The sequence below is a fragment of the Vipera berus genome (genome assembly GCF_964194415.1).
Source record: "Vipera berus genome assembly, chromosome: 1".
In the NCBI taxonomy this organism is placed as follows: domain Eukaryota; kingdom Metazoa; phylum Chordata; class Lepidosauria; order Squamata; family Viperidae; genus Vipera; species Vipera berus.
In genome coordinates this window covers 24,166,230-24,194,099 of record NC_138202.1, presented here as the reverse complement: position 1 = coordinate 24,194,099, position 27,870 = coordinate 24,166,230, and the positions used below count along the sequence as shown (strand labels likewise).

The 27,870-nt window shown below is 42.7% G+C and overlaps 1 protein-coding gene across 1 annotated transcript; it reads left to right on the top strand.

Annotated features, from left to right (window-relative positions):
* Positions 1–8,796: 8,796 nt before the first annotated feature.
* Positions 8,797–25,342, top strand: PTGDR (prostaglandin D2 receptor; the record flags this gene model as incomplete). The annotated part of the gene is made up of 2 exons (XM_081321168.1): positions 8,797–9,845; positions 25,103–25,342. Exons 1-2 carry the CDS (start codon positions 8,970–8,972, stop codon positions 25,340–25,342), a joined length of 1,116 nt encoding a protein of 371 aa, XP_081177294.1. The 5' UTR covers positions 8,797–8,969.
* Between the last annotated feature and the right edge of the window lie 2,528 nt (positions 25,343–27,870).

Genomic DNA, 27,870 nt, shown 5'->3' with positions numbered 1-27,870 from the left:
AATTTTTATGCTTAAATTAGCCTTCATGAGTGTCACACTGGGGTTCTAGGATTTAGAAATGACAGACTAAACCTGACAAAATCAATTTAATCCATTCCCTCACAGAATCAGAAGGTAACTCGCATGTCATCTAACCCTAACCCCAGCTCAGTTCAAGATCTGCTACAGCATTTCAAATGGATGACAATCCAACCTCTGTCAGAAGTTCTCCAATAAAAAGAGATGTACCACTTCATGAGGCAACCTATACTGCTGGTTGAAAAGCTTTTATGGTCAGGAAAGTCCTTCTAATATCTTTACCTGAATTTATTTCCTTGCAAATTCCATTGGTTCTGATTCACCGCCCTGAGTCCTTCAGGAGAAGGGCGGTATATAAATAAAATTAATAATAATAATAATAATAATAATAATAATAATAATAATAATAATATTTATTATTGTTATTATTATTATTATTATTATTATTATTATTATTATTATTATTATTATTATTATTATTATTATTATTATTATTATTATTATTTTGCCTTCTGAGAGCTATAGCTTAGTCTAGTGCAGGGGTAGGCAACCTTGGCTCTTGTGGACTTCAACTCCCAGAATTCCTGAGCCAGCCAAGAATTCTAGGAGTTGAAGTCCATGAGTCATAAAAGAGCCAAGGTTGCATACCCCTGGTCTAGTGGTTAAGACACCAGACTAAGAAGAGTTCTAATCCCACCTTAGCCATGAAAGCCAGCTGGGTGACCTTGGGCCACTCAATCTTCCTCTCAGCCCAATTCACCTCACCAGGTTGTTGTTATGGGGAAAATAAGAAGAAGGTGTGTTGAATACATCAGCCATCTTGAGTTATCGTTGGTAAAAATGATAACTGTAGGAAACAAATGAATAAATAAAAATAAATACAATAAAGCAAATTCACTCTTTATTTTATACAAGAATGCATTAGATATCTGAAGACGGCTATCATATGTCTCCTAAGTCTTCTCTTCTGCAGGCTAAACATACCATTCTTTTAACTATTCCTCATAGGACTTGGGTTTCCAGTCCTCTCATCTGTTAAGCTTCTCCTTGGCAAGCTGGACAGATCCAGATAAACAAGAACAGGAAGATACAAAAACGTCTGATTTATTATAGAAAAGCTAAGAAGCCATTATGAAAGAATTCCAGTGGCTGCTGTAAATCAAATGTGTAATTCTTTTTGTACTGCAATCCATGTTCAAATCCTTGGGCTTCATTCTTTCTAAAGGGCAGAGGCTTCTGAACGGGGTCTTGAGGGTTTTTATTATTATTCCCCATTATAGATGCACCTGATTAAATGACTAAAAGTAACTCTGTTGTGTTGGGAAGGGGCAGTTCCATCATAGTGGTAGTCGCCAGATCTGGCATCAGTATGCTTGCTTTTGATCGTGTAAGAGTTATTTCACTTCACCACTTCGGTAGCTTTCTTTCAAAATATCTCCAGTTTGCTGATGGTTTTTTTTTAAAAAGATTATTCGTAGAAATGATACAGAATTTCAATGGAGCCCAACCAAGGCAGACTAGAATGGGACAGTTGTTTTCCACGATCTGGACTCCATGCTCCTCTTCCTACTTTCCAAAATAATATTTCTCTTTTCAGCAGCTGGATCACACCCTTGGTTCGTATTCAGTTTGTGATCTATTAGAGCACCCAGTTCTTTTTCACAGGTATTACCACTGAACTAAATCTCACCTATCTTCTATTTATGCCTTTTATTGTTTTACTCTCTAGATGTAGGACTTCACATTTCTCTTTCTATGGCCACAGATTTACTGGATTCGGAGATAGTGACTTTCTAAAGCCCTTTACTTTCCTTACCATACAGTGTTTATATTATTGTAATTCATTCAGACCATACAGATTTAATCTGTATAACATCAGAAAATTCATTAGATCATTGTACTTTCTTCTCTTCCCAATGGTTTCTCTTTTCCCAAATATTCTAATTATTTTTAACAAACCTTTAAAAATAATCCTAACAATCAAAACATTTTGAGAACTGCCAGAGTTTCCAAGACCCTGGGGATTATTGTGGAAAGGCCAAGTACATCAGATCTGAAAAGAGAAAGGTGTCACCCATGTAATGTTCAGAACTTTGAATCCTTCAAATAAGGAGCTTATCTACATTCCACATATCTACTGTGGGTGAATGATAGAAACTCCTTCAAGGTATGTTTGAATGGTTAGTGGATGGAGGAATGGCAGAAAAGGATGTCAAAAGATTGCTACAGTGGGGAATGGGAATAAAGAGAGAAGAAGGTGTGAGGCCATGGAAGGCGTTGAGAATGAGGGTAAAAGATTTCTTTGCAGAAATCTTGTCATATGGTCAGAATGATGTAAATAATGTGAACAACAGACAATAGTATAAATATAAGCACAGAAAGATGACATAATGGAAGATCATAGAATCATAAGGCTGGAAGGGACCTAGGAGGTCTTCTAGTCTGACTCCCCTGTCCAAGGCAGGAGTCCTTATACTATCTCACACAAATGGTTGTCCAATCTTTTCTTGAAAACCTCCAGTGATGGTCTTCCCACAACTCTGGGAGGCAAGTTGTTCCAATTATTAATTGTTCTCACTGTCAGGAAATTCCTCCTTATTTTCAGGTGGAATCTCCCTCTGATGAGCTTCCATCTGTTGCTTCTTGTCCTACCTTCTGGTGCTGTGGAGAATAACTTGATCCCCTCTTCCCTGTGACAGCCCTTCAAGTATTGGGGCTCCCCTAAGCCTTCTCTTTGCTACACTAAACATACCTAGTTCCCTTAGTCATTCAGCATACGACTTAGCCTCCAGACCCATTATCATTTTTGTTGCTCTTCTCTACTCTCTTTCTAGGGCCTCAGTATCTTTTTTTGTATTGTGGTGACCAGAACTGGATGCAGTGTTCCAAATGTGGCCTCACTAGTGCACTATAAAGCAGTACCATCACTTCTCATGATCCTCATGCTATCCCCGTGTTGATGCAGCCTAAGACTGTGTTGGCTTTTTGGGCTGATGCAACACACTGCTGACTCATATGTAAATGGTGGTCCATTAGGACACTTAGATAATAGAGAAGACTACAGTTCTTTAGATAAGAGACAAGCCAGCATTTTCACTTCAGTGAAAATGGAAGAAGCACAATTTTGTAATGCCATATAACAAATCCCCCCAGCTTGATGCTCTTCAAAAAGTGATGGATTTCAATCTCCATGAGCCTCAGGCAGCATGACCTTTGGCTGCACTGCCTTTGGCCACTGGCCAGAATTATTTAGGTGACACTGAGTTGGATCTGACTCATTACTGCTTGGAAAAACATTTACCCTCACCTCCCATCTCCAGAACTCATAGTGCTTACAGTTATTCTGTCTTTGCTTACCGTCCGCCTATTTTACCTGCTGTCTTCCTTTTATTTCCTCAGCCTTGCCATGCATAATCGTTCTTCCTAGTTTATGTGCCCAAAGCATATGAGTTTTTGCTTGCTGATTACGGGCTTAAGCACGGAGGGGGGCAGTAATTTGATGAAGAATTGGTTGATTGGTTGGTTGGTTAATTGGTTAAGAATCAAACTCCAAATCCATGATCTAAATCTTGGGAGTAATAAATTCAAAGGATTCTATCATATTTCACCTCTTACTCCTTCTCAGCATCCTGCTTTCACAGTCATATATGACTACTAGAAATACCATTGTTATTTCTAGAAATACTAGAAATACCATTGTTTTAACCATTCTGCTCTTTGAATCCTTCAAATAAGGAGCTTATCTACATTCCACATATCTACAGTGGGTGAATGATAGAAATTCCTTCAAGGTATGTTTGAATGGTTAGTGGATGGAGGAATGGCAGAAAAGGATGTCAAAAGATTATGTGAAAAATGCAGATGGCAGAACACACCAATATGACTGCACAAAAAGCTTGGTGAAGACTAGAAAATAGAAAAAGGTCACTTATAGGAGATGGAAAGAGGGTCAGGTCACCAAGGAAAACTATGGCTAGTTTAAAAAAACTTTAGAGATGAAGTCAGGAAAGGAAAACCACAGCAAGAGCTGATGTTAGCTAAGGATGCCAGGCATAATATAGACATGTCCAAAAGTAATGGATAATTTCAATGTCGATTTCAACTGATGGTCCACCATCTGTTACAAACGGATCTCTTCATTCTTTCTGTTGCCCTCCCTCATTCCCAAGAAGACTGTCCTAGATTAATCTTCTTGTTATTAGCCACCTGGAATCACTTGTTTCAGATGGGAAGCCCTATAAATAGAATCAATTGTAGAAAGAAAAGTCTTCATCATGGTTCAGTCCAAGCCGAGGATAAACAACATGGTGACTGCTTTAGGAAGAAGGTGACAGTTTTTTGCAGAGGAGAGCCAGAAAGAAAGATGGTTCCAGCAGAAAAAGGACTGAGCACAGGTAGGGAGTGGGTTTTCATACCCGCTGGAGCATTTGTTTGGAGTTCTTTCCTGATTCAGGCTTTGTATTTCCTGTGTCACACATTCTGACCTGAGTCTGGGTGTGCCTTTCTGGTATTTCTGATGGTTGTGGGTCAATCCTATTATGTCCAAAGGTCATATGCTGCTTTCCTGGGCTGAGGTATGTAGATTTTAGGTTTTTGTCTTCCTAAGCTTCCAGCTCCAACCTTCCTGGTGGTTTACATTTGCATGTCTATAGAACTGGTTTTCTGCTTGGGGGAAGGAGACCTGGGACTATTAAGAAAACTGGGCATGCTTTCCTGGTTCTTCAATATCTTTTTAGGAAATATATTTTTCTGCCCTTTTAATATTTCCTTCTCTGGGGAGCTGACTTCCCACACAATAAAGAACAACAAGAGTTTTTAAAAAAAAATATCTTCAAAAGAAAAAGAAAAGAATCAGTATGCCTATATGTCAGCTAATTTATTCTTATCAAGCCCGCTCCCAAACCTTCCACCAAGAAGATGAGGGGGCATCTGAGGGGAAATTTCCCTCTTTTAGAAACCAAGAAAGTATATTTTATCTATGAATTTATCAGCAACTTCGGTCTCAGCAACTTTATTTGGTATATAAATGCCACAGGTGCAGACAATGCAATAACAATATCAGAAATACTTTTATTTACCGGTATTTATTTACCATTGACCATTATTTAAATGATTTTAACAACTATACTTAATGTAATATTCCTAGCACCCAGACCTGGGCCTCTACACCCACTTCTCATAGAACAATAGAAACGTAACCTTGAAATTCAAGAACTTCTTGGAGAAAAATAAATGGCAATTCAGTCCCAGAAAAGGAGAGGGCATGGGAAAGAAACTCAAAATAACCCTACCTTGATTCTCTTTGGCATCAGTAGGGTAGGGCATGTTTGGGCAAGCTTTTAAGATTTCTTTGTTATATCCTGCAAGAATAAAGGTGAATTCCTGAATTCCTTGCTCTGCCTGTTTCCTGATCAGGCCTACCCAAAGGGTTAACACTTCCTTTTTTTCTTCCCCTTTCTCGCTCCTCACCAAAAGTTTTTCATAAGAGCTCAGTTTTTTGAAGAGCACATAGTTGCATTAATGAAGTTAAACAGAGAGGGCCTCCTCAGGGTGCCGTCGGCCAGACAATGTCGGCTGGCGACCCCCAGGGGGAGGGCCTTCTCTGTGGGAGCACCAACCCTTTGGAACCAACTCCCCCTTGAGCTTTGGATGGCCCCAGACCTCCGGTCCTTTCGCCGTGACCTCAAAACATTCTTTTTCCATCAGGCTGACCTGGATTGATGATGGGTTTTTAAATATCTTTTAATTTTTAACTGTGTAGTTAATTTATTTTGGGGCTGTTATTTAATTCTTTTTTAATTTTTGTATTGTTGTTTTTTATTGTTGTTAGCCGCCCTGAGTCCTTTGGGAGATAGGGCGGCATATAAGTCCCAAAAATAAATAAACAGCACTAAACTATTGAATCCAATGGAAATGAATCCCCAGTGTCCAATAAGATGAGCTCAGTTAACTATTGGCTTCTCATGCAACAGATGAAATGCAACAGAGCTTCAAAGCCCAGAATATACTAAACTAATCCTTCCTCCTCCCTTGCAAACTGTAATTTGCCTCAGCATAAAGTTTTATGGAGAAGTTCTCACTGTGTTCCAAGTTCCCTCCTTCTGAGTTGGTCCACCAATCTTCTCTGCTTGACCATCCAAGCAAGATTTTCCCTCCATCTTATGCATTAGGTGTAGAGCCCCACATAGCTAGCAAGACCAAGGGAGCCACAAGTCACAATTTCAGCACGTACTTTAATGCTAGTCTGGAATAAGTCCCGAATCTTGGAAACTGTCATAGAAATTTCCCAGGCTCAGTTATAGTGAATTAAGTTGGTGTCTCTTTAAGGCATTTTACCTCTGATCCCTCACCTCCTGGGCCAAATTGCCTTCTTTGAGATCATCTTTTGACTGACTTATCCCCAATTCTCCCACAGACTTTCAAATCAGGTGACTTTCTGAGCAGTTGAAACTTCCAACTTCTCCATATTGGCCAATCAACCAATCAACCAACCAACCTTCCAGAATTCTTCACCCAAAGTTTTGTGTGTCTCTTGTTCATGAGATACATTTTAGCAAAGAGGCTTTCTTAGTTTGCTGGTTCCAAACAACCTTCTTTTCTTCTTTGTCTCTTCCCATTTCTATCTCCCCCATCTTCTTTTCCTTCCATTCTGTGCTGCTACAATATATGATCTGTAGGAGCTAGTTAAATTGAACCCTGACACCAGCAGCTCTGACAGGATGAGCAATCCAGCTCTTAGTTTTTGTCTCCCCCGTCATTAATTCATTTATTGGTTCCATGTGACTTGGGGCAGCTTAATAACAAACAATTTAACAAAAGCTGCTCATATGCCTACTGATCAACCCTTTAAAAATGGGGACTTTGACATCAGGTCTCAATGCCTGAGAAGAACCAGATCTTCCAAAACCTTACAGAAGACCAGCAGAGTCAGAGCTCTCCAGACTGCAGGAGATATGCTGTTGCAGAGAACAGCTGCTGGAACAGAGAAGGCACTTCTCCCACATTTCCTGGGTCTTTACAGTTTAGCTATTTATCTTATCAACTTAAATATTTTGTGCCTTGCACCGTCTTTATTGAAACCACTGAATTAGATCTGTGCATCTCAGACTTTAGCATTTTTGACTTCTGGGAAATATGAGAGTCAAATTCTAACATGTCTGGTGATGATCAAGTTGAACAAGGTTGATCTTGGATTTGGTGAGCTTACCAAATATTAAGAAAAAAAATATCCCAACAAGATCCCAACCCTTTCAGTTTGGAATTATCTTAACTAGGCAAGACCCATGGACTCTTTATTCATGTAAAAGGTACACCCTTAGCATCACAATATATTACTGTAACCCAACAGTGGGTTCTAATATGCTCACCCTTAAGAAATAATGTTATTTTAATTTAAAAAGTGCAGAAAACAAATCCAGCCTTTGGGCTACATAACTCTACTATTACACTTAGAATACAATACATTCTGTTTCTCAGTAATTACCTTTTCTTTACCCATTCTGTGTCATAGAATTCATTTCTTTTTTTTTCTCCCGTGTTAAAAGAAATCAATTTGAAAAGGGAAGAGAGAGAGCAAAGGTACACAATTATGTAATATTTTTTCTCCCACAATCTCTTCCAGAATGTGACATTTTGTTAATGAAAAAGTCAGCTATAAAACCATTGTAGGTGGTCCGCTAGATTCGGGTTTTCTTGCACTTCAAGGAACACAAAAACCTGCAGAATCCTCATACCTTTCAGAATTGAGATGGCTCCAAAACTCCATCAGTACTTAAATTCTTAAGTACTGGGTTTCTCGTCTAAGTTTCTAGATGCACGGCAGAAACAAAAGCAGTTGACAATGTTGAACATTAATATTATTGCCTTGCCTGTCACCAAGGAAAGAGGACACTCCTACATTCCAGCAAGAGCCTCTCCAGAAATCATGGGAGAAGACAGCTTTCCTTCCAATATCTTAAATGCTATGTTCTTTCTTCTCAAGAAGAGAGGGAAGCTTATCTTCCTCCTCAAATTGGGAAAAGGGGATAATCAGGGTTCTGCCATGTGTGTGGGTTTCCACATACTTAATTATGGATCTAGTTACATATTTCCTAATCACGGCAAGCTCCATATCATTAAAAACTTCAGGCATATGTATGGAGGAGGTCTGCTCTCAGTTGACTCTCAGAACTGTGTGGAAAACTAATTGGCCATTTGACCTGCTCGTCTTCTCCCCTGGGTGAACAGGTCCCAGCACTAAAATAGCTCCATTGGGCAGAGCAAGAGCATCTTATTCTACTTAGAAATATTCCTCCTTTGATGTTCATCAGTGCTGCTTGACAGGATGGGCCAGGGCTGTAGAAGAGTGATGAGAACAGAGCTGGAGGAACACCAATCCCTTTCCAACCTACATCACTGCTCGGGTGGCACTGCCATCATCTGCCTTGGGAAGGCAACCAACTCACCACTCCGGTTTCCACCGAGGTTGAGATGACATGGACCTCTGCCTACTCGTGTTTGGTGTTGGCAAAACTCTGCTGACTACTCTAGCAGTCGCTTCTATCCGACTCGATTCTATCGAAGTCAAGGTTTCTGGTCAGAAGATTATCTATCAGACAACTCTCGCCTGCCGTCAGCTCTCTCTCTCTCTCTCTTGCCACCCCTCCCCTTCCTCAAGAAGGGCAGGACTCTTTCGCCGGTCTCCGTGGGAACAAACGGCTCCCCCCCCCCCGCCGCCGCTGCATTATAGACTGGCCTTGTTCTGTTAGCCAACGCCTGTCTTGCCCCACCTCCCTGCCCTTCTTCCTCCCCACTCTCGCCCCGTCTGGCGGCGTCCAGCATCTCCTCGTCGTCTTCCCCCTCCGTTGCCTTCCCTTCCCTTCATAAGTGGGTCTCTACCCGTGGTCCCCACTCCCCCCCGGCTCCCTACGCGCACCGGCTGCCTTTGCGCCCAGCCCAGCCCGACCCTCTCCATGGCCGCAGGCGGCTACCGGTGCAACCGGACCCTGAGGCTCGAAGCAGGCCAGTCGGTGCTGCCCGGCTCGTTACTCTTCGCGGCTGGGCTGCTGGGCAACGTGTTGGCGTTGGGGCTGCTGTGTCAGCACCATCTGAAGGCGAAGTTGCAGCGCGGCCAGGGGCGCCCGCGGGCGTCCCCCTTCTACCTTCTGGTGAGCACCCTGGCCGCCACGGACCTGCTGGGCAAGTGTTTGCTGAGCCCGATCGTGCTGGCCGCCTATGCTCACAACCGCAGCCTCGTCGACCTGTGGCCTCCCGCCGCCGCCCTTGAAGTCAGCCACCCCGGGGAGGAACCGACCCGATCCCCCGGCACGCTGTGCCAGCTGTTCGCGTTCCTCATGGCTTTCTTCGGCTTGGCGTCCACCACGCTGCTGCTGGCCATGGCCCTGGAGTGCTGGCTCTCGCTCGGCCAGCCTTACTTCTACGAGCGCCACACCAGCCGGCGTTGGGGCGCGCTGCTCACCGGCACGGCGGCCGTCCTCTGCGCGCTCTTCTGCGCCCTGCCCTTCCTGGGCTTCGGCAGCAACGTGCAGTACTGTCCGGGCACCTGGTGCTTCATTCGCATGGCCGGCGGGGGACGGCTCTATTCGGTGCTCTACGCGACCCTGCTGGGCTTGCTGGTGCTGGCCGTCGGCCTGTGCAATCTGGGCAGCATGAGGAGCCTCTATCGGATGGCGCGTCGGCAGCCCCCGCGCAGGACCCACCTGATTGACCCGCAGGGCGCAGCCGCGCCTTCCAGACTCCCTTCCTCCGGGCGCACCGAGGAGCTGGGCCAGTTGGTCCTGCTGGCGCTCATGACCGCCCTTTTCACCATCTGCTCCCTGCCGCTGATCGTAAGTAGCGGGGGCGGGGGGGAGAGAACTAATGGGAGAGGACGGACGAGAAGGAGAACGGTGGCTGCCGGTGGCTGCCGTCGCCGACGCCCGCTGGCTGCCGTCGATGCCTTTCTTCCCCCGGGATGCAGTTTAATTCCCCGAAATAAATACGAGGGAAGAGGAAAGCGCTTCGAGGGTCTGGGGGACGAGCGCCCGCTTTTTGCCTTCAGAATTTCCTGCCGGGTCTCACTCTTTCCACGCGGGGCTGGGAAAGTTTGCTTGAAATCTTGGCGATCTGTTAGCAGTCCGTGCCAAAAGCGCAACAGATGAACCTGCATCTGCGGGAGAGGGGAGGGAGCAGTGACGCCCCCTTGCTGTTTCGGTGGGGTGGAGTGGTTGGGCTGCTTCGGGACAAGTGGCTGACCTGAGGTGGAAGATTTTGTTTCCGTAGCCTAGACAGACAGATCTTCCTTCGAGTCCGGATGGTATTGTCCGCAAAGTTGGTTAAATTATTTTTGACCACTGGAGGCAGAATAACCAACAAGCACAAAGAAAGAAAGAAAGAAAGAAAGAAAGAAAGAAAGAAAGAAAGAAAGAAAGAAAGAAAGAAAGAAAGAAAGAAAGAAAGAAAGAAAGAAAGAAAGAAAGAAAGAAAGAAAGAAAGAAAGAAAGAAAGAAAGAAAGAAAGAAAGAAAGAAAGAAAGAAAGAAAGAAAGAAAGAAAGAAAGAAAGAAAGAAAGAAAGAAAATGGTGAATGCTCCAACACTGGAAGTTTTTAAGAAGAGACTGGACAGCCATTTGTCTGAAATGGTATAGGGTTTCCTGCCTTAGCAGGGGATTGGACTAGATGACCTCCAAGGTCCCTTCCAACTTGTTATTGTTATTGTTATTATGATGATAGATAGATAGATAGATAGATAGATAGATAGATAGATAGATAGATAGATAGATAGATAGATAGATAGATAGTGCTTCTCTAGAAGTAAAAATGCAGCGTTTTCACCAAAACACAAAAACAACTGCTTGGGACACCCTAGTTACCTAATATTGCTGTGTAGAGCAATATGTTTTCCCTGTGTGGCAACATTTTTCAGTGAAGTGCATAGCTCTAATCTTGCCTTATTGTTTGTACACTTTCTTTTCCTTCCTCTGAAATCTCACTGAAATGCATAGTCAGAATTAACAAAAAAGAAAGTCCACATCACACAGGACGGATGAATAGCAGAGCAATCATAACAGGATGGAGTCATTTTAGAAAGAAGCCAAGAAAAGATTAACTGCCTTTCCTCAGAGGCAAAATTTTGAATGAGGTTAAGCGGTTGTTGTTTTTTTCTTTATTAGTTCTTTAATAGAAAATAGTTCACTCTTTTCCATCCTCCTTGTAAAAGGGGGGTGGGAAGGCCCACTCCCTTTCTTTTTTTTTTATTGAAAAGTTTTATCATACATTTTATCTTTGACAGTCCCCCCTACCCCTCCCCTGTCCCTCCCTCCTTACCCCTCCCCCCTCCCCACCCCCCCCCCGACTTCCCAGAGCTGAGTACAAGGTATAAAAAACAAAGAAAGAATCATAAACAACCATATGCTAACAACCATAGACTCTAAAATCTATCACTCTCTAGCTCACATAGGATAACTACAAACACTATTAATATAGAATATATAAAAAAAACAGAAAAAAAAGAAAGGAAGACTTATTCAAATACTACATGAAACTTCTTAGTCCCATATTTGTTCTGGATATACTCAATCCATTCCTCTTAACAGTTTAATAGCCTCCTTAGACTTCACAACCTCTAAATTCAAAATCAAAGCCTTTTCTTTTTCCTTTATTTCATTCTCCAATTCTTCCCTCCTAGCTTCCACAGCACATCTATGTTTACTGTTCATATATATCAACACCCCTCTCAAATAGGCCTTGCTAGCATCCCAAACCATATCCATAGAGGTGCCCTTATTCATATAAATTTCAAAAAAAAACAAAACCCTTCATCCGCTGTTTACATTCTTCCACATTTCTCTGGTTTCTAAACAAATTCTCATTTACACGCCACAAGCGCCTATCTCTATTCTCCTTATAAATCTCTAGCCAAACTGGGCTATGATCAGAAATAGTTCTTGCACATATCTTCACCTTCTTAATCCTTAAAAAAAATCATTAGTCAACAAAATAAAATCGATCCTGAAAAAAGATTGATGTCTGTCAAAAAAAAAAAGTATAATCCTTTTCATGCGAATGTCTTTCACGCCAAATATCTCACAGTTCCAAGTCATCCTTCATTTCAAAATAGGATTTAGACAGTCTAGCATGACTTGGGCCGCGCTTAAAAGCTCCAGCCTTGTCCATCTGTACATCCAAAACACCATTCCAATCCCCCATAAAAATAAAAATTTTATAATCCAACTAGGTAAGCTTTGTATGAAATAAACTAAAAAAGTCAACTTGTTGTTGATTAGGAGCATATAATCCAACTAAAAGCATCTTTTGCTTAAATAGGACTATCTTTTTTAGGCCGTGCTCCTCCCACTACTTGGCTGTAAATACATTTTAGAAATTCCATAGACTTCTGCTGATCTTATTCTTTTATTTTTTTTTTATCGTTTTAAAGCAGCACGCGTCTCCCTCTGCTCTCTAGAATCATCCAAAGAAGTTGTAGCTTGATCTCCTCCAGCACCATTCTCCTCTGTCTGTCCATCTTCAGCCTCTTGGTGTTCTCCTTCTCCAAATCCCTTTGCAGCTTCCAAAAGTGATAGTGGGGTTGCTTTTAAAACGTTATTGTAAAAATCACGCGCCTGCATCACAGTAGCCAAACGGTACCTTTTACCTTCATGCATCACCATCAACCCAACTGGAATCTCCCATCTGAACCTTATATCTCGTTGCTTGAGCTCTTGCACTACAAATGTAAAATCCTTCCTTCTCCTTAAAATCTTTGGAGGAATTTCTTTTAGAACCAAAACTTCTTGATCAGCAATCACGACTTTAGTACCATAAGCAGCTTGAATAACTTCGTCTCTAATTTCCCTCTTTGCAAAATAAACCACCACATCTCTAGGTAGCTTTCTCTGTCTGGCAATCCATGAATTCACACGAAACACTTTATCCATGCCTCCCTTTATTTCAGATGCTGGCTGCCTCAATACTACTTCCAAAGCCTCAGAAATCAGCTGCTTTAGATCTTCCTTAATATTCTCTTTTAAACCTCTGATTCTAACAGCGTACTGCATCTGGTAATATTGAGCAAGACTCAATTCTTTGTCCATTTTGTCTCTTAAATCTTCATTTTCCAGTACTTTTGCTTCTAATATAGCATTTTTTTGAGTCAAGTCTTCCACTTTTTCATCCAAATCTTCCACACATTCAGCCACTCTATACACTGAAGACAAAATGTCTACCTTCATCACTCTGAACTTCTCTTCCATCCTCTCTTCTATTCTCTCCTCCAATTTCTCCAACTTCTCCTCCATCTTTGCAAATTTATCACCCATTGCTTCCAGAATTACCTGGGCAAATTTTCCAAGAGCATCTTGTAAATCCTTCGGTGTCAATACATCAAGAAGAAGCAACGCTTGCAATGATGACTGCTGCACCGGAGAAGTTCCAGCACTCCAAAGAGCTTTTGGGAGAGATTTAGCCGCCATCTTTACTTTCACTTACTACGCACTTTCACTTTTAAATTTATAAAATCCATTAAGCTAGAAAGCAGCAATGAAAATCCTCTTCACCTTTTCCTCCTGTACCGCTCTGCCTGCTCCTTTTATTCCATGGTCTTTCCTTCTGGCAGGGGTGGTCGCAAACGCCTGGCTCCGCTCCAGAAATCACGGAGCAGAGACGCTGACCAGCTGGGAGCAACCCAGGCTACGGGGGAGTTCGATCCTTCAGCCGCCCAAGCTTTAAGCTCAGGCGGCCCCGGAGAACTCAACCCCTACCTGGGGGCTCACCCCCTCCTCTTCTCCCGAGGAGGGGGATTCAGATCCACCCGAACAGCTGATCGGCGCTGTTTCGGGTGGAAATAACACAGCTGAGCCGCGGGCAGCCCGAAAGGGCTGTCTCCGGCGCCGCGCCGCCACCGTAAGTCACCTACTTCCTTTCTTTTTATAAGAGTTTGGCTTTGGCTTCATCCATAGATTTAACCACAGGGAGAAGTTATTGGAGAAATGTCCATGATCGTTTTCATTTTGTTTATTAATCTTGATATACCTGTAGCCCATTTCTAATTCCAGATGCATCTAGCTTGTATGGTGATTTTAAAAATTAGATGAGTATTCTAGACATTTATATTGCAATCCAATAAAGTGGAATGGAACAATGTTACAATGTAGATTTGAACTTGTGAAGTACATTTAGATTCCAATGTTATGACTTGATCAGAATCTTTTTCTGAATGTTATATACATAACATATATTAACAATCATATATAATTATTCCGTATCGTTTTAATTGTTTTATGTTTTTATGATATACGCCACCCAGAGGCACCGGTTGCGATGAGCAACTATAGAAAATAATAACTAAAATCTAATATATAATTTATAATCAAGTGAAACATTCAATTTAGGATTCAGATTTTTAACCTGTAGCTGAATTGCAAACATGCACAAATTCTAGCTCCTGAGCACAATTCCTAATCCAGTTATTTTCACTTCTAATAAGGTTTCTCCTTCTGAGGAGATGAAGATCTCTATTCTCCAGGAGCAGAGAATTACTAGGAATGACGAAGAAAACTGATTTAAATCACTGTAACTGTTTTCTTCTTAGCACATCTGAGGGACTGCCCTCTGCATCCTAGACCTATTTGTGATGGGTGCACGCATCTTAATTCATATTGAATTCTCTAAGATTTAGTGCGGTTTAAGTTGCCAAATATCCAAACTATGCATTTTTAAAGCACCAGTAATGATAGAATTGTTCATCTGCATACAGCCTGCTATGTCTCTAAAAGTCAACAGTTATGAATTGATTTAAAGATTTGTTTTGGCTACTTATACACACGCGAAAACAGTTTGGAAATGCTTTGCATACCTTAAGCAATGATGCCTAAAGAATAACCTTCCTTTTTTATTATTCTGGGGCAGGACAGATATTATCAGGTTACTTCTACAGACAGTTACCAGGAGTCAGTACTGACTCAAAGGAACAAAAATAAAATCACCCACCAGTAGTAGAAGAGGGCCAGAGGGGGCTGCAGTAGCACCATGGGGCAGTCCAGGAGCGGAGCTAGCGGTGCAGGTGGATGAAGAGCCCACCTGAAGAGGAGCAGCACCATCAATCCCTGGGCCAGTCACTTTTCTAGCCATAGCCAGAATAACAAAGTTGGAAGGGACCTTGGAGGTCATCTAGTCCAAACCCCCTGCACAGGCAGGACCCTGTATCATTTCAGACAAATGGTTGTCTAGTCTCTTCTTAAAAACTTCCAGTATTGGAGCATTCACTACTTCTAGAGGCAGGTTGTTCTACTGATTATTCTGACTGTCAGGAAGTTTCTCCTTAGTTCCAGGTTGCTTCTCTCCTTGATTAGTTTCCATCGGTTGCTTCTTGTCCTGCTTTCAGGCACTTTGGAGAATAGCTTGACTCCCTCTTCTTTGTGGCAGCCCCTGTGGAACAAGCCAGCACCTTGGATACAAGGCTGGTGGTGGGAGCAGGAACATAACAAGCCTTCTTCCTGTAATGCATAAAAAGTGGTGTTTGGGAAATTGTTTTCTGGCTGATGTATTTGCCTCCTGTTTCAAGGATGGGAGAACACATTAACAGGACTGTGAGGCGTACCGCCTCCTAACAGGCAGGTTCCATCAAATGGTTCTGAGATTATTTGTTTAATTTCTATAGCTGCTCATCTCAATGCCAACCCAATCGTTTTGAAGTATAAGGGATGTTCGTGGCTTAGCATGTTGTGCGGACTCAACCAATTGCAGCTTATTCAATATTCAATGATCTTTAGTATATCTGGCAAATGTTATGTCAGTCTGAAGCCTAGAATTTCTTGTAGCCATCAACTGGGAAAGGGCAGCCACTGAGGCACTTGACCGGGTTGTACCCTTGCGGCCCCTGACCCGGCGCAGATCCCAGCGAGCTCCATGGTTCTCCGCGGAGCTCCGGGAGATGAAGCGTCGGAAACGGGGCCTAGAGAGCTGTTGGAGGTCTAGCCGATCCGAACCCGACCGGTTGCGGTTAAGAACCTATATTAGGTCTTATCTCGCAGCGATGAGGGTGGCGAGGTGTAATTACTTCTCCACCCTCATCGCGTCCGCAGATAATCGCCCGGCCGCCCTGTTTAGGGTGACTCGCTCACTTCTTAATCAGGAGGTGAGGGAGGATCCCTTGCAGGGTCGTGCTGAGGAATTTAGTCAACATCTGTCGGATAAAATCGCTCGGATTCGGACCGGTTTGGACTCCAACTGGGCAGAGTCTGGCGATCAGGACACGGGCGGTCTTGTCAATGTTACCTGGGAAGAGTTTGATTCTGTGACCCCTGATGAAGTGGACAGGATTATGGGGAGGCTGAGCTCCTCCACATGTTTGTTGGACCTGTGCCCTTCCTGGCTGGTTTATGCAGCTAGGGAGAGGACACGAGGCTGGCTCCAGGCGGTTATATCTGCTTCCTTGAGTGAGGGTTATTTCCCCACCGTCTTGAAGGAGGCAGTGGTGAGACCTCTCCTCAAGAAGCCTGCCCTGGACCCAGCTGTATTGAACAACTTTCGTCCAGTCTCCAACCTTCGCTTTCTTGCGAAGGTTGTCGAGAGTGTGGTGGCGCATCAGCTCCCTCTGGTCCTGGATGAAGCGGATTATTTGGACCCCTACCAATCGGGTTTCAGGCCCGGGTACAGCACGGAGACGGCATTGGTCGCTCTGGTGAATGATCTCTGGAGGGCTCGGGATAGGGGATATTCCTCTGTCCTAGTCCTATTAGACCTCTCGGCGGCTTTCGATACCATCGACCATGGTATCTTGCTGCGGCGTCTCAGGGGATTGGGAGTGGGAGGCACAGTTCTTCAGTGGTTCTCCTCCTATCTCCTGGGACGCTCGCAGTCGGTGTTGGCAGGGGGGCAGAGATCGGCCCCTAGGTCTCTCGTTTGTGGAGTTCCTCAGGGGTCGGTTCTCTCGCCTCTCCTGTTCAACATCTACATGAAACCGCTGGGTGAGATCATTCGTGGTTTTGGAGTTGGGTATCATCAATATGCTGATGATACCCAACTTTTCCTTTCGACCCCAAACCACCCCAGTGATGCCCTCGCTGTGATGTCCCGTTGCCTGGATGCGGTTCGGGTCTGGATGGGGAGGAACAGACTTCAACTCAACCCTGACAAGACTGAGTGGCTGTACATCCCGGCATCCCGGGACATTCAAAATGTTCCACCTCTTTCTATGGGGGGTGAGCTCTTACCCCCCGTGGATAGGGCTCGCAACTTGGGAGTCCTCCTAGATTCACGGCTTACCCTGGAAGATCATATAGTGGCCGTGACTAGGGGGGCTTTCGCCCAGGTTCGCCTGGTGCGCCAGTTGCGACCCTATCTGGACCGGGATGCCCTGTGTACGGTCACTCATGCGCTCGTGACCTCTCGCCTTGACTACTGTAATGCTCTCTACATGGGGCTTCCCTTGAAGACCACTCGGAGGCTCCAACTGGTACAGAATGCGGCCGCGAGAGTTGTCTTGGGGGTTTCCCGGTGCTTCCATGTTACACCCTTGCTCCGCGAGCTGCATTGGCTACCAGTTGTCTTCCGGGTGAGGTTCAAGGTTTTGGTTATGATCTTTAAGTCCTTACATGGCATGGGTCCGGGTTACCTCAGGGACCACCTGCTGCCGGCGTCAACTTCCCTCCGCCCAGTACGTGCCCACAGAGAGGGCCTCCTCAGGGTGCCTCCGATCAGGGAATGCCGACTGGTGGCCCCCAGGGGGAGGGCCTTCTCTGTGGGCGCTCCGGCATTATGGAACCAACTGCCGGTGGAGCTCCGGATGACATCAGACCTCCGAACCTTCCGTCGCGGCCTAAAGACCCACTTGTTTGAATTAGCTGGTCTGGCCTGATGGGGGATTATGGGTTTTTAAATTGGTGTTTTTAGTATTGTATTGTATTATTGTTTTTTAACTGGGCATTGGTTTAATTTCTTTTTAACTTTTGTACCGTTATTTATATATGCCCTGTGAACCGCCCTGAGTCCCTAGGGAGAAGGGCGGTATACAAATCAAATAAAAACTAAAACTAAAAAACTAAACTAGGCTTGGCAACATTCATCTGAAGCCAATACTTTTATCAAGTCATAGAAAGGCAATATTTAAAATAACAGAATGTAAGAAGGTAGAAGATACTTGGGCTAGAATCTAGTGCAAACTAAATCCTTGTATCCTTGTAATTTAAACTCTGTGTTTCTTGTCCTATCTGCTGGAATAACTCTTAACCCTATGTTCTGACAGCCATTGAGACAGCGATTCTGAACAGCTAAAGGTTGACTGAGCCTCCCATCCATTGAGGTCGGTAAAATGAGGACCCAGATTGCTGGGGACAATAGGCTGACTCTGTAAACTGCTTAGAGAGGACTGTAAAACACTGTGAAGTGGTATATAATCTAAGTGCTATTGCTATTGCTACTCCATGCAACTACCCGCCCCAACTGCCCAAATCTATATGTATGGTACCCAGACCACTCCAAGAATCACAGCAAATTGTACCTTTGTTATATTAAGGATTGTAACTTTCAATGTGATAGGAGGGAAAATTATCAAATATAAAATAATCAAAATAAGAACAAGATTTGGGTAACTGAATTTTAATGACATTCATTCTGTTTAAATTCTGTCCTACTTGTTTCTCCTTTTGTAAATTTGGCCAGTGGTGTGCCTCTCAAAAGTTAAATATCTCACTCAAACCAATACAAAATATTGTGTGCTCCTGTTCAGGTACAACATAATATCAATTCAACATTAATCTGTGACTTTTTAATGACCTTAGGGATGCACTCCTTTTCCAGTGTTACTCTCTTTACTCAGGAAGATGGATCCACCCTTGTTATGAACAAAAGGCAGGTCTTGACCTCAAGTCCAGACCTTCTTTAATGATGGATCAGAATCTCAACCCTCTTGTAGAAACAGAGAAGCCAACCAGTTAGAAAAGGCAATTTGTTCTCAGCCAGCACTAAGTGCAGACCCATCCTTGCCAGAGAAGCACCCTTAAGCAAAATGGATGACCTTTCTAACTGCAATTCTCCTTGATAAAATTCAGAATCCCAAGCGCCACAGGGAACTGCCGGAATAGTAGTTCAAATCTGAGGTCTAAAGAAGCAGAATTCTCCAAAGTTGCAGAGAAAAATGGAGTGGGGCCATTTAAGAAACAGCTGAAGATCCATAGGAACTCTTCAGCTGAACTAAGACCTAAAGTAGATGTGCATAGGAAATGGAAGATGGGAAAAATCGCCATGGAGATGTAGCCCCAAGTGGTTAATGCCCGCAGAGTGAAAGAAATGCTAAAGTGCAAAAGAAGTTTGGGCTCACAAGGAACACTAAAAGCAAGAAAAGAAAGGAGGTGGCTATAGGCAAATCCATGCAGCCTTCTTGCCCTGGCACAAGCCACCACCTGTTTCCCATAAATGTAACTTCATCTCTGCTAAGCAAGAGCTCCGGAATAAAAGCAGCAGTTAAAAACAAATTAATCAAGAAGGCATGTTAACAACTTGGGATAATAAATGGTTTATTTACCCAGTGCCAAAAGTAGGCGTGAGAGCGTCCTCCCTGGGAGGTGTTCCATCAGCAAGGATTACCATGGGGGAGGCCTTTTCCTTTAGCACCGTCCTTCCGTAAAAGGTAAACGTTCCCCCACACATGTGTGCTAGTCATTTCCAACTCTAGGGGCCCGTGCTCATCTCCGTTTCAAAGCTGAAGAGCCAGCGCTTGTCCGAGGACGTCTCTGTGGTCATGTGGCCGGCATGACTAGATGCCAAAGACACACGGAACGCTGTTACCTTCCCACCGTAGTGGTCCCTATTTTTCTACTTGCATTTTTACGTGCTTTCGAACTGCTAGGTTGGCAGAAGCTGGGACGAGTAACAGGCGCTCACTCTGTTACGTGGCACTCGGGATTCAACCCGCCAAACTGCCAACCATCTGATCGACAAGCTCAGCGTCCTAACCCACTGAGCCACCGCGTCCCTCCTTCCTATCATAGATGGTAGCAATTGCCAAAGCCAAATCTCCATACCTGGGCAGATGTGGATGTTCCTGTGTGCACCTGATAATGGGGACCTGACACATCGCACACAACCCTCTTCTGATCCCACTTCTGACCATTTTAGACCAGCTGCTCTTTGCTTAGACTTCAGAGTCTAAAGTTATGGAAAAGGAGACCTGCATTTAAAAAAAAACAGGGGGGGAAGAGAGAAGTGGGGGTCGAGGATGGCACTATCCATTGTCATCAGTTCTGGCCACCATTGTATGTTGTACAATAAACCAAAAGCATCTGAAACTATCTGCTAAAACCAATCCAAAGGAAGCTCTTACTCGGATTTTACTTGGGAGGGCAGAAACTCCATTAGGCAGGTGAGTTCACGACTGCCATTCTATCACCCTGCAGTTTGGTGCACTTGACGAATTTCTTTTTTGAATGACTCATCAAAGCCCCAAAGTACAAAATCTTGCAGACTATATTTATATAGATAGATTTTTTTCCCTTTCTTTTGTATGGGTCATCTTGTCTGCTGTCGAGAAGGCTAAATGGTTTCTTCTGTAAATTCTGAAATTTTTCCCCTACTAAATCAAGATATTATAGATTCTGGCCCAGTGTGGCAGTAAAGTTCAGGAACTTAAAAGTATTGTACATGAAAATAAAAATATCTCAGTGCAGAAGGAGCACATACAATTAATTGCTCAGTGGACAATTGCTGAGACATACAAGCAAAACCTCCCTGCATGTAGAAAACTATTATTAAAGAAAGAGCGTGCTGGTTTTCTACATGCTAGAAGGTTTTACTTTGGGGAACATTCTGTCATGCCAACTCTCATCTAAATCCTCCATCTGGATTCTGTCACATTCTCATCCTGAACATCACAATCAGTTTCAAATTTCCTTGCATTCCACAGGGAGGTACACCTACTTTTAATAATATTGTACATGCTAAAAATAGAAAATATTATAGTATATGAGGACTACAAAAAGAAACATATCTGCAGACCAGAGGCTGTGTGTTTATTTTTTTATCTGCTTTCCTGATGTAGCAGCAAATTTATGGAAAGCAAAGCAGTAATTGTCTTTAGGCTATCTGTAAATCAAAAGCAATTTGGGGAAGTTTTAACAGGGTAAAAATGTACATTGTTGTTTCTGTGATGAAAACCTACTGAGAATCACACTGCTAGGGGACATTCCTTGCCCTTTTAAGGTGACAATAAAAGCATGTGGTCAGTAGGGTTGATGAGGATGCAAGCAGGAGATTTTCTCCAAGGGAGTCATATTCAGGAATGGCAAATGATTGGAGTGTTGGAATCAGTTGCTCAGAACCTGGGGTTCTTGACTAGCGTACATGCTCAACCTACTGCAGAACGTCTGAGTTTCCAGAAAGATGAGAGCATCAATGATGCAGGATGTAAGGCAGTGAAGTAGCCATCCCTAAATACTGTATATGTTGGGATTGCAAACTCAATTATGATGTTTGAAAATTTATAGAATTCCAGGATGTCACACCGTGACCACCCACTCCACCTCCTGCAGTCATGTGATCACAATGTGGCTGCTTGGCAACCTGTTGGCACTTACAACTGGTTGCCAAGTGTCCCACAATCATGTGATTGCCATTTGAATTCTTCTCTGCTGGCTTCCCCAGAAAGTCAATGGGGAAGCCAGCAGGAAGATTACAAGCAGTTGCCACTTGCTGAGAGGACTCCTTACCTCTGGAGACTGGCTGAAAGAGCTGCCTGCTGAAGCTGAATTCCTTCAGTGGGGTGGAGAAACAGCCTACCAGAGCAGTTCCCTTCCATGCATAGAGGGAAGCCTAACTCCTCTGGCGTGTGCAGAAACAGAGTTCAGATCCCAAGGATCTGAGCTCAATTCTCCCAACTTGCTGGAGCTCCATTCCCACAGCCTTCCAGAGCAATTCCTTTCCACACATGGAGGGGAGCCAAATTCCTCCAATAGGATTCAGAAACACAGCTCATTTCCCAGAGATCTGCATTTTCTGATGCCCACTGGAACAGTTCCCTTCCACTTATGGAGGGGAACAGAACTCCTCTAGTGGGATGCAGAAATAGAGCCAAGATCCTGAAGATCTGAGTTCCATTCCTGTAGCCTGCTGGAGTAATTCCCTTTTGCACGCAGAGGGGAGCTGAATTCAGCAGGCATCTCTTTCACTCCATCACTTAACAACCCAGGAGATTGCTTAATGACTGCAACCAGGAGGGCTAGGATTGTAGTAGTTGAGTGAAGCATCACATGAGTGCCTCATTTAACGACAGCTTTGCTCAACAATTGAGATTAGAGTCCCAATTGTGGTTGTAAGGATTATCTGTATGCCCATGGAATTTGTTCTCCATTGTTCAATAAAGCAAGTGAATTCCAAATAGTGAAATAACTCAGAACTGATGAGTTTTATTATCTTGAATGAAAATTATTGATCACCTGCATTTGATCATTCCATATTTTTCTCGGGGGGGGCATTGCTTTTCCCAAGGCCCTCCCCCCAATTCTTATTGTGGTATAAATAATAAGGATTTGAAACTACTGTAATTCTAAAAAGGGATATTAAACAAAATGCGCAGAGATGTTGCAGAGTATTGCAGATTGATTTTTTAAAAAAAAATTGCTAGTAACATAATTTTACTTTTTACATTAGAAACTCTTTGAGTCAGAGAAATTATGGATCTCATAGAAAACATTCAGGGTAAAATTGGGCCTTTCCCAAATTTTGCTACTTTCCAGATGTGCTGGGCTGAAAATACCATCGTTGCCAATTAGCAAAGCTAATACTTCCAGAAAGAAGATAGGAATTGTAGTTCAGAGATGTAAAGCAGGGGTTCTTGACTGGGGATTTATTGACATATTTCAGGGGGTCTGTGAACCAATTCACAGCTTGTTATTATTACTGTATATTAGGTAAAGGTAAAGGTGCCCCCGCACATGCGTGCTAGTCATTTCCAACTCTAGGGGCCGGTGCTCATCTCAGTTTCAAAGCCGAAGAGCCAGCACTTGTCCGAGGACGTCTCCGTGGTCATGTGGCCGGCATGACTAGACGCCAAAGGCACACAGAACACTGTTACCTTCCCACTGTAGTGGTCCCTATTTTTCTACTTGCATTTTTACGTGCTTTCGAACTGTTAGGTTGGCAGAAGCTGGGATGAGTAACAGGCGCTCACTGTTACGCGGCACTCAGGATTCGACCCGCCAAACTGCCAACCTTCTGATCGACAAGCTCAGTGTCCTAACCCACTGAGCCACCGCGTCCCTGCCATTGTATATTATATGTATCTTATTTTTAATGTTTTGATAACAATTTGAGCAAAACTGCTTCCCTTTGTAACACGTATATCCACATATTTATTTGATGCATTTAAATGCATTTTTCTAAAAAGTGCTGTCATCATTCACTCAAGGGAGTTTGTGGCACGAAAAGATTAAGAAACTGATCTATTCTACAGTGGAATGCTAATATAATAATCTTTCTTCTCCCACAAGGGGGAGCTTTTAAGACACAGAGACTTAATAGTTGATAGCTTTTCTATCAACTGGGCTTGGGCTTTCCAACCCCTTCGTGGCTACGAGTCTTCCAGAATTATTGCAATTATAACTCCCAGAAACCCAAACCATATTGACAACAAATACAACAAAAGTTCTTTATTCACTTGCACTTTTAGGATTACTGGAATGTGTCCCCAACTCTCTAGAAAGTGCCTTCTCTGCTCTTAAGCAGCCCCAAGCTACATGCCAGGAAAAGCAATTAATTATATAAACTTCTAAATGTTGAATGAATATCTCTTGCCTACATAAATGTGTTTGTAAACAAAATGATGATATATTTTAAGTGATGTACTACTTATAAAAGTAAGAGTCAACAAGAAATGAATTAACCTGTATAGTAAAATGCACAGCCTTGTTCTCATAGCCTCTTAGAATTAGCCATCTAGTCAAGAATTCAGTTCTTTCTGAACAAAGATAACAGATTTTCTCAGGTCAGCCGGTGTGTGTAACAAACAGCATTGCTTTCTTGAATGTACAATGCAACCATTGTGCTGCTTTTGTTGCACCAGACAGGGGTTTCTCAAATTTGGCAACATTAAGATGTATGGGAGTTCAAATCCACACATATTGGAGTTGCCAAGTTTGAGAGCTATTGCAGTAGACCAGGGATGTCAAACTGACGGCCCGCAGGCCAGATGTGACTTATTCCATGTACTTTAATAGCCTGTCTTCCTATATGCTTCAAGGATAGTCTAAATATAGGTGAAAAACATGTCAGCCCTTTGAGGTAAGCCAAATTAGGAAATTAGGATTCCACAAGGAATACCAGGACTTTATTGATATATAGGCTATAATATCACAATCTTGAAAGCCTGATGTTGTTTCCCTTCCCTCCATCTTACACCAAAGAGAATCAAAGTAGGGTCACTTTAACTTTCTTTCTAATACCTTCTTCCCTTCCTGGGCTTAATTTATATTTTGGTAACAGACTCTGAATGTCTTATATTTATAGTCATAAGATTGTATCTTATGATTTATGATTTATCACCTTGTTGCTTGTATGTAGACTCAGAGCTTATGCACCAGAGACAAATTCCTTGTGTGTCCAATCATACTTGGCCAGTAAAGAATATTCAGTTCTATTGTCTATGGCAGGGGTCTTCAAACTTGGCCCTTTTATGACTTGTGGACTTCAGCTCCCAGAATTCCTCAGCCAGCGTGCTTGGCTGAGGAATTCTGGGAGCTGAAGTCCACAAGTCATAAAAGGGCCAAGTTTGAAGACCCCTGGTCTATGGAGATTCTCAGTCATCCAGGTCATAGTTATCCCAAAGGTGCTTTTTCACGAGGCAACTGGACTTTCTTGTTTTTCTTTGAAGACGTTTCACTTTTCATCCAAGAAGAGCTGAAGAAGCTTCTTGGATGAGAAGTGAAACGTCTTCAAAGAAAAGCAAGGAAGTCCAGTTGCCTCGTGAAAAAGCACCTTTGGGATTCCATTCTGTTCTTCTCTGGGATCATTGCTGTGGCTCCCTACAAGATCCCCAGCCATTCCTATGGAGTACTTTTCATTACGCAACATCCCAATCAACTCTAAGTCACTCTTTCTTTCTATCTCTTACCTCTTACAGATCCGAGCTTACATTGGAGCCTTTGCCCCTGATGCAAATGAGGCAGCAGATCTTACAGCCCTCCGTTTTTTCTCTGTCAATTCCATTGTGGATCCCTGGGTCTTCATCATTTTTCGGACATCCATATTTCGCAGTTTGGTCCAGCGGTTTTCTAGGAGGCTGAGTTTGAAGAAGGATCTGCATTTCCAGGATCAGCTCTTGGGAACTTGGCAGAGGAAAGAATCCAATGACATACGATAAATGGGCTGGAGCTGGAAATGAACTGGACTTCTTCTTGGGGCACCTCCTGGTCTTCAAAGCCAAAGTATTACAAGTCAATGTTTATTAAGGTTGAAAAGAGGGACCAAGATGACTCTGTGATACTGGCTGGAGCTTCATTGGTAGACTCCGTTCTAGATTTGGTGCTTCTTGAAAAACCCAAGATGCAGTTGTCACAGGACTCATTCACATTACAGTGACAATTTACTTGACCGGTGGGATCCATTTGCACAGAAGCATTTAAAAATGTATTTAAGTCCAAATATTCTACCAGAGATACTGGCCACTTTGAGTTCCAATTACCTTTCCTACCAACAGATTTTATTTGCATGCTGCAAATTTGTGGTTTAAATGATTAAAAGAAGAGGAATTTTCTCTGTATGTGTGCACCCCTCCCCAAGCATGGGAGCTGATACTAATTGACCAACCGTGGAATCATGGAAGACAGGTACAGAATATGGAATAGAAACTTTCAGAGATATGGACTAAAAAAAGCTGCTATGCACATTCTTTCTCTTTCTCGTTGCTCTCTGTGGTGGATTTGTGACAGGTGTACTGTGTGTCCACACTTAAAGCAATTTGCACTTCTTTGTTGGCCCCTCTAAACAGAGATATTGTAAAGCTAGAGAAAGCCTTGACAAGGAACAATTTTTACATTGACAATCAAAGTGTCATTGTAATCTTGAACAAATGTTTAAATTGGAGGTTCTTTAAAGCAAATGGTTGACTGCTATAATTCCGTTAAATAAAATTGGGTGCATTCAAACATTCATTAAAATCCAATTATAGCTTATGCTTTGTAGGAGGGAGCATATTCATTTTGTTTGTAGCTTATGCAACTAAACACAATGGATTGGCTGAGTTTTGCAACAGTTACCTTTCCTAGAGAAAGGTTCAAGATTGAAAATAATGTAATTATTTTTTAACTGTTCCCAAAACGTTACAGTTTGGTAAATTTGCAAGATGCTTGATTTTTTTTAAAAAAAAATTATTTGAAGAGTAATTATGAATTGGTTCTCAATGCAAGTGCATATAGTCCAAGCCATAGTTTACATAGTTGTAACATACAGCTGTGAGAGATGGACCATCAGAAATGCTGAACAAAGAAAAATTGATGCTTTGGAGTTATAATAGTGGACATATTTTTTTTCAGAATTTATGAGAATGCCCGTGAATGGCAGAAGAACAGATTGTTGAAGACTAATTGAAGTAACACCAGAATGCTAACTAGAAACACTAATAAGAAAACTCAAATTTTCAATATTTTGGAGAGGTAATAAAAAGGCAAGAATAGCTTGAAAGGACTCTTGACACCTGGAAACAGCTAAAGAGAAAAAAGAGGTATAATTAGAAGCCATTAATAATGATACAGATGGGAGTTTATAAAGAAGTGGTTATCGACAGACAATCTATGAAAAATGATGTCTGGATTGTTCTCCAAGAGTTAAAAGCAACAGAATGAACAATATCATCCAGGACATCAAATATTCTGAAGCTTATTCAGGCCAAACTGATTCAACAGCAGAAAAAAAATACACTGAAGATTTTGGTACATGCATATGTACCTTTGAAGTTGGGGTATATTAGAGTTGGCAGGAGCTAAAGGAAGGGCAGCTGAAGTGTAACATCTTCCTCTGAAGAACGGTTATAGTGGCTGTGACTTTCTAATAAGAGCACACCTAGTTTTGGGCTGCAACTCTCTCAGCTTCTTAGACCTGGGATTGCAGCTGCTTTCTTGAGCACTAAATGCGATTCCAGGAAAAGATCCATTTGGCATATGGATTGGCAGAAAGAACAGCTTCTCCCCTCTCCAGAGTGCTCTGGAATTCTTTGCTTTCAAATCCTAAGTACTGCAAAGCCTAGTTTCAATTTTTTAAAAAAATAAATAAATAAGGGAGCAACTTTGTTCTCCCTGGAATTAGAACCAATGGGCCTTAAATATCAATTCCCAGACATTTGGCCAATGGAGGTGGAGAAATGCTGGTACAGTGGGCAACCTTTGCCCGGAGGTTGCTGTCAATCAGCTCTTCCCAATACAATTCCAAAACTTCTATTTCTGTACACCAGCAGTGGAAGGTTAAGATGCTGGGATGTTAAGAATCACTGTGGATCATATTCTACTCCTTTGTCCCATTCCTCAACATATATGCCAACAAACCTAGATGAGAGGCAGCAATACAGTGCTTGCAAAGACCACATGTCTTTCCTCTTCCCCTCAATTGCCATCAGCAGTCTACCCAAAGTTAAAATTATAATAATATAAATACTGTTTGAAATGATTCAAATGAAAGACTATAAGAATTTGGCACTGTTGCACCAACTCTTATAAGATCCCAAGATGAAATCATTAAAATCTTGGCAATATCTGCTGAATTCATGAAATGTGAAATGGTGTGAGCCTGAGGCAACATGTAAATGACATATTTGCAGTTTTTTCGCTTTATTAATTCTCTGCCATACATTGCCCACAGTAGGAATGCTGTATGAGGGTGAGCACAAAAATTGAGAAA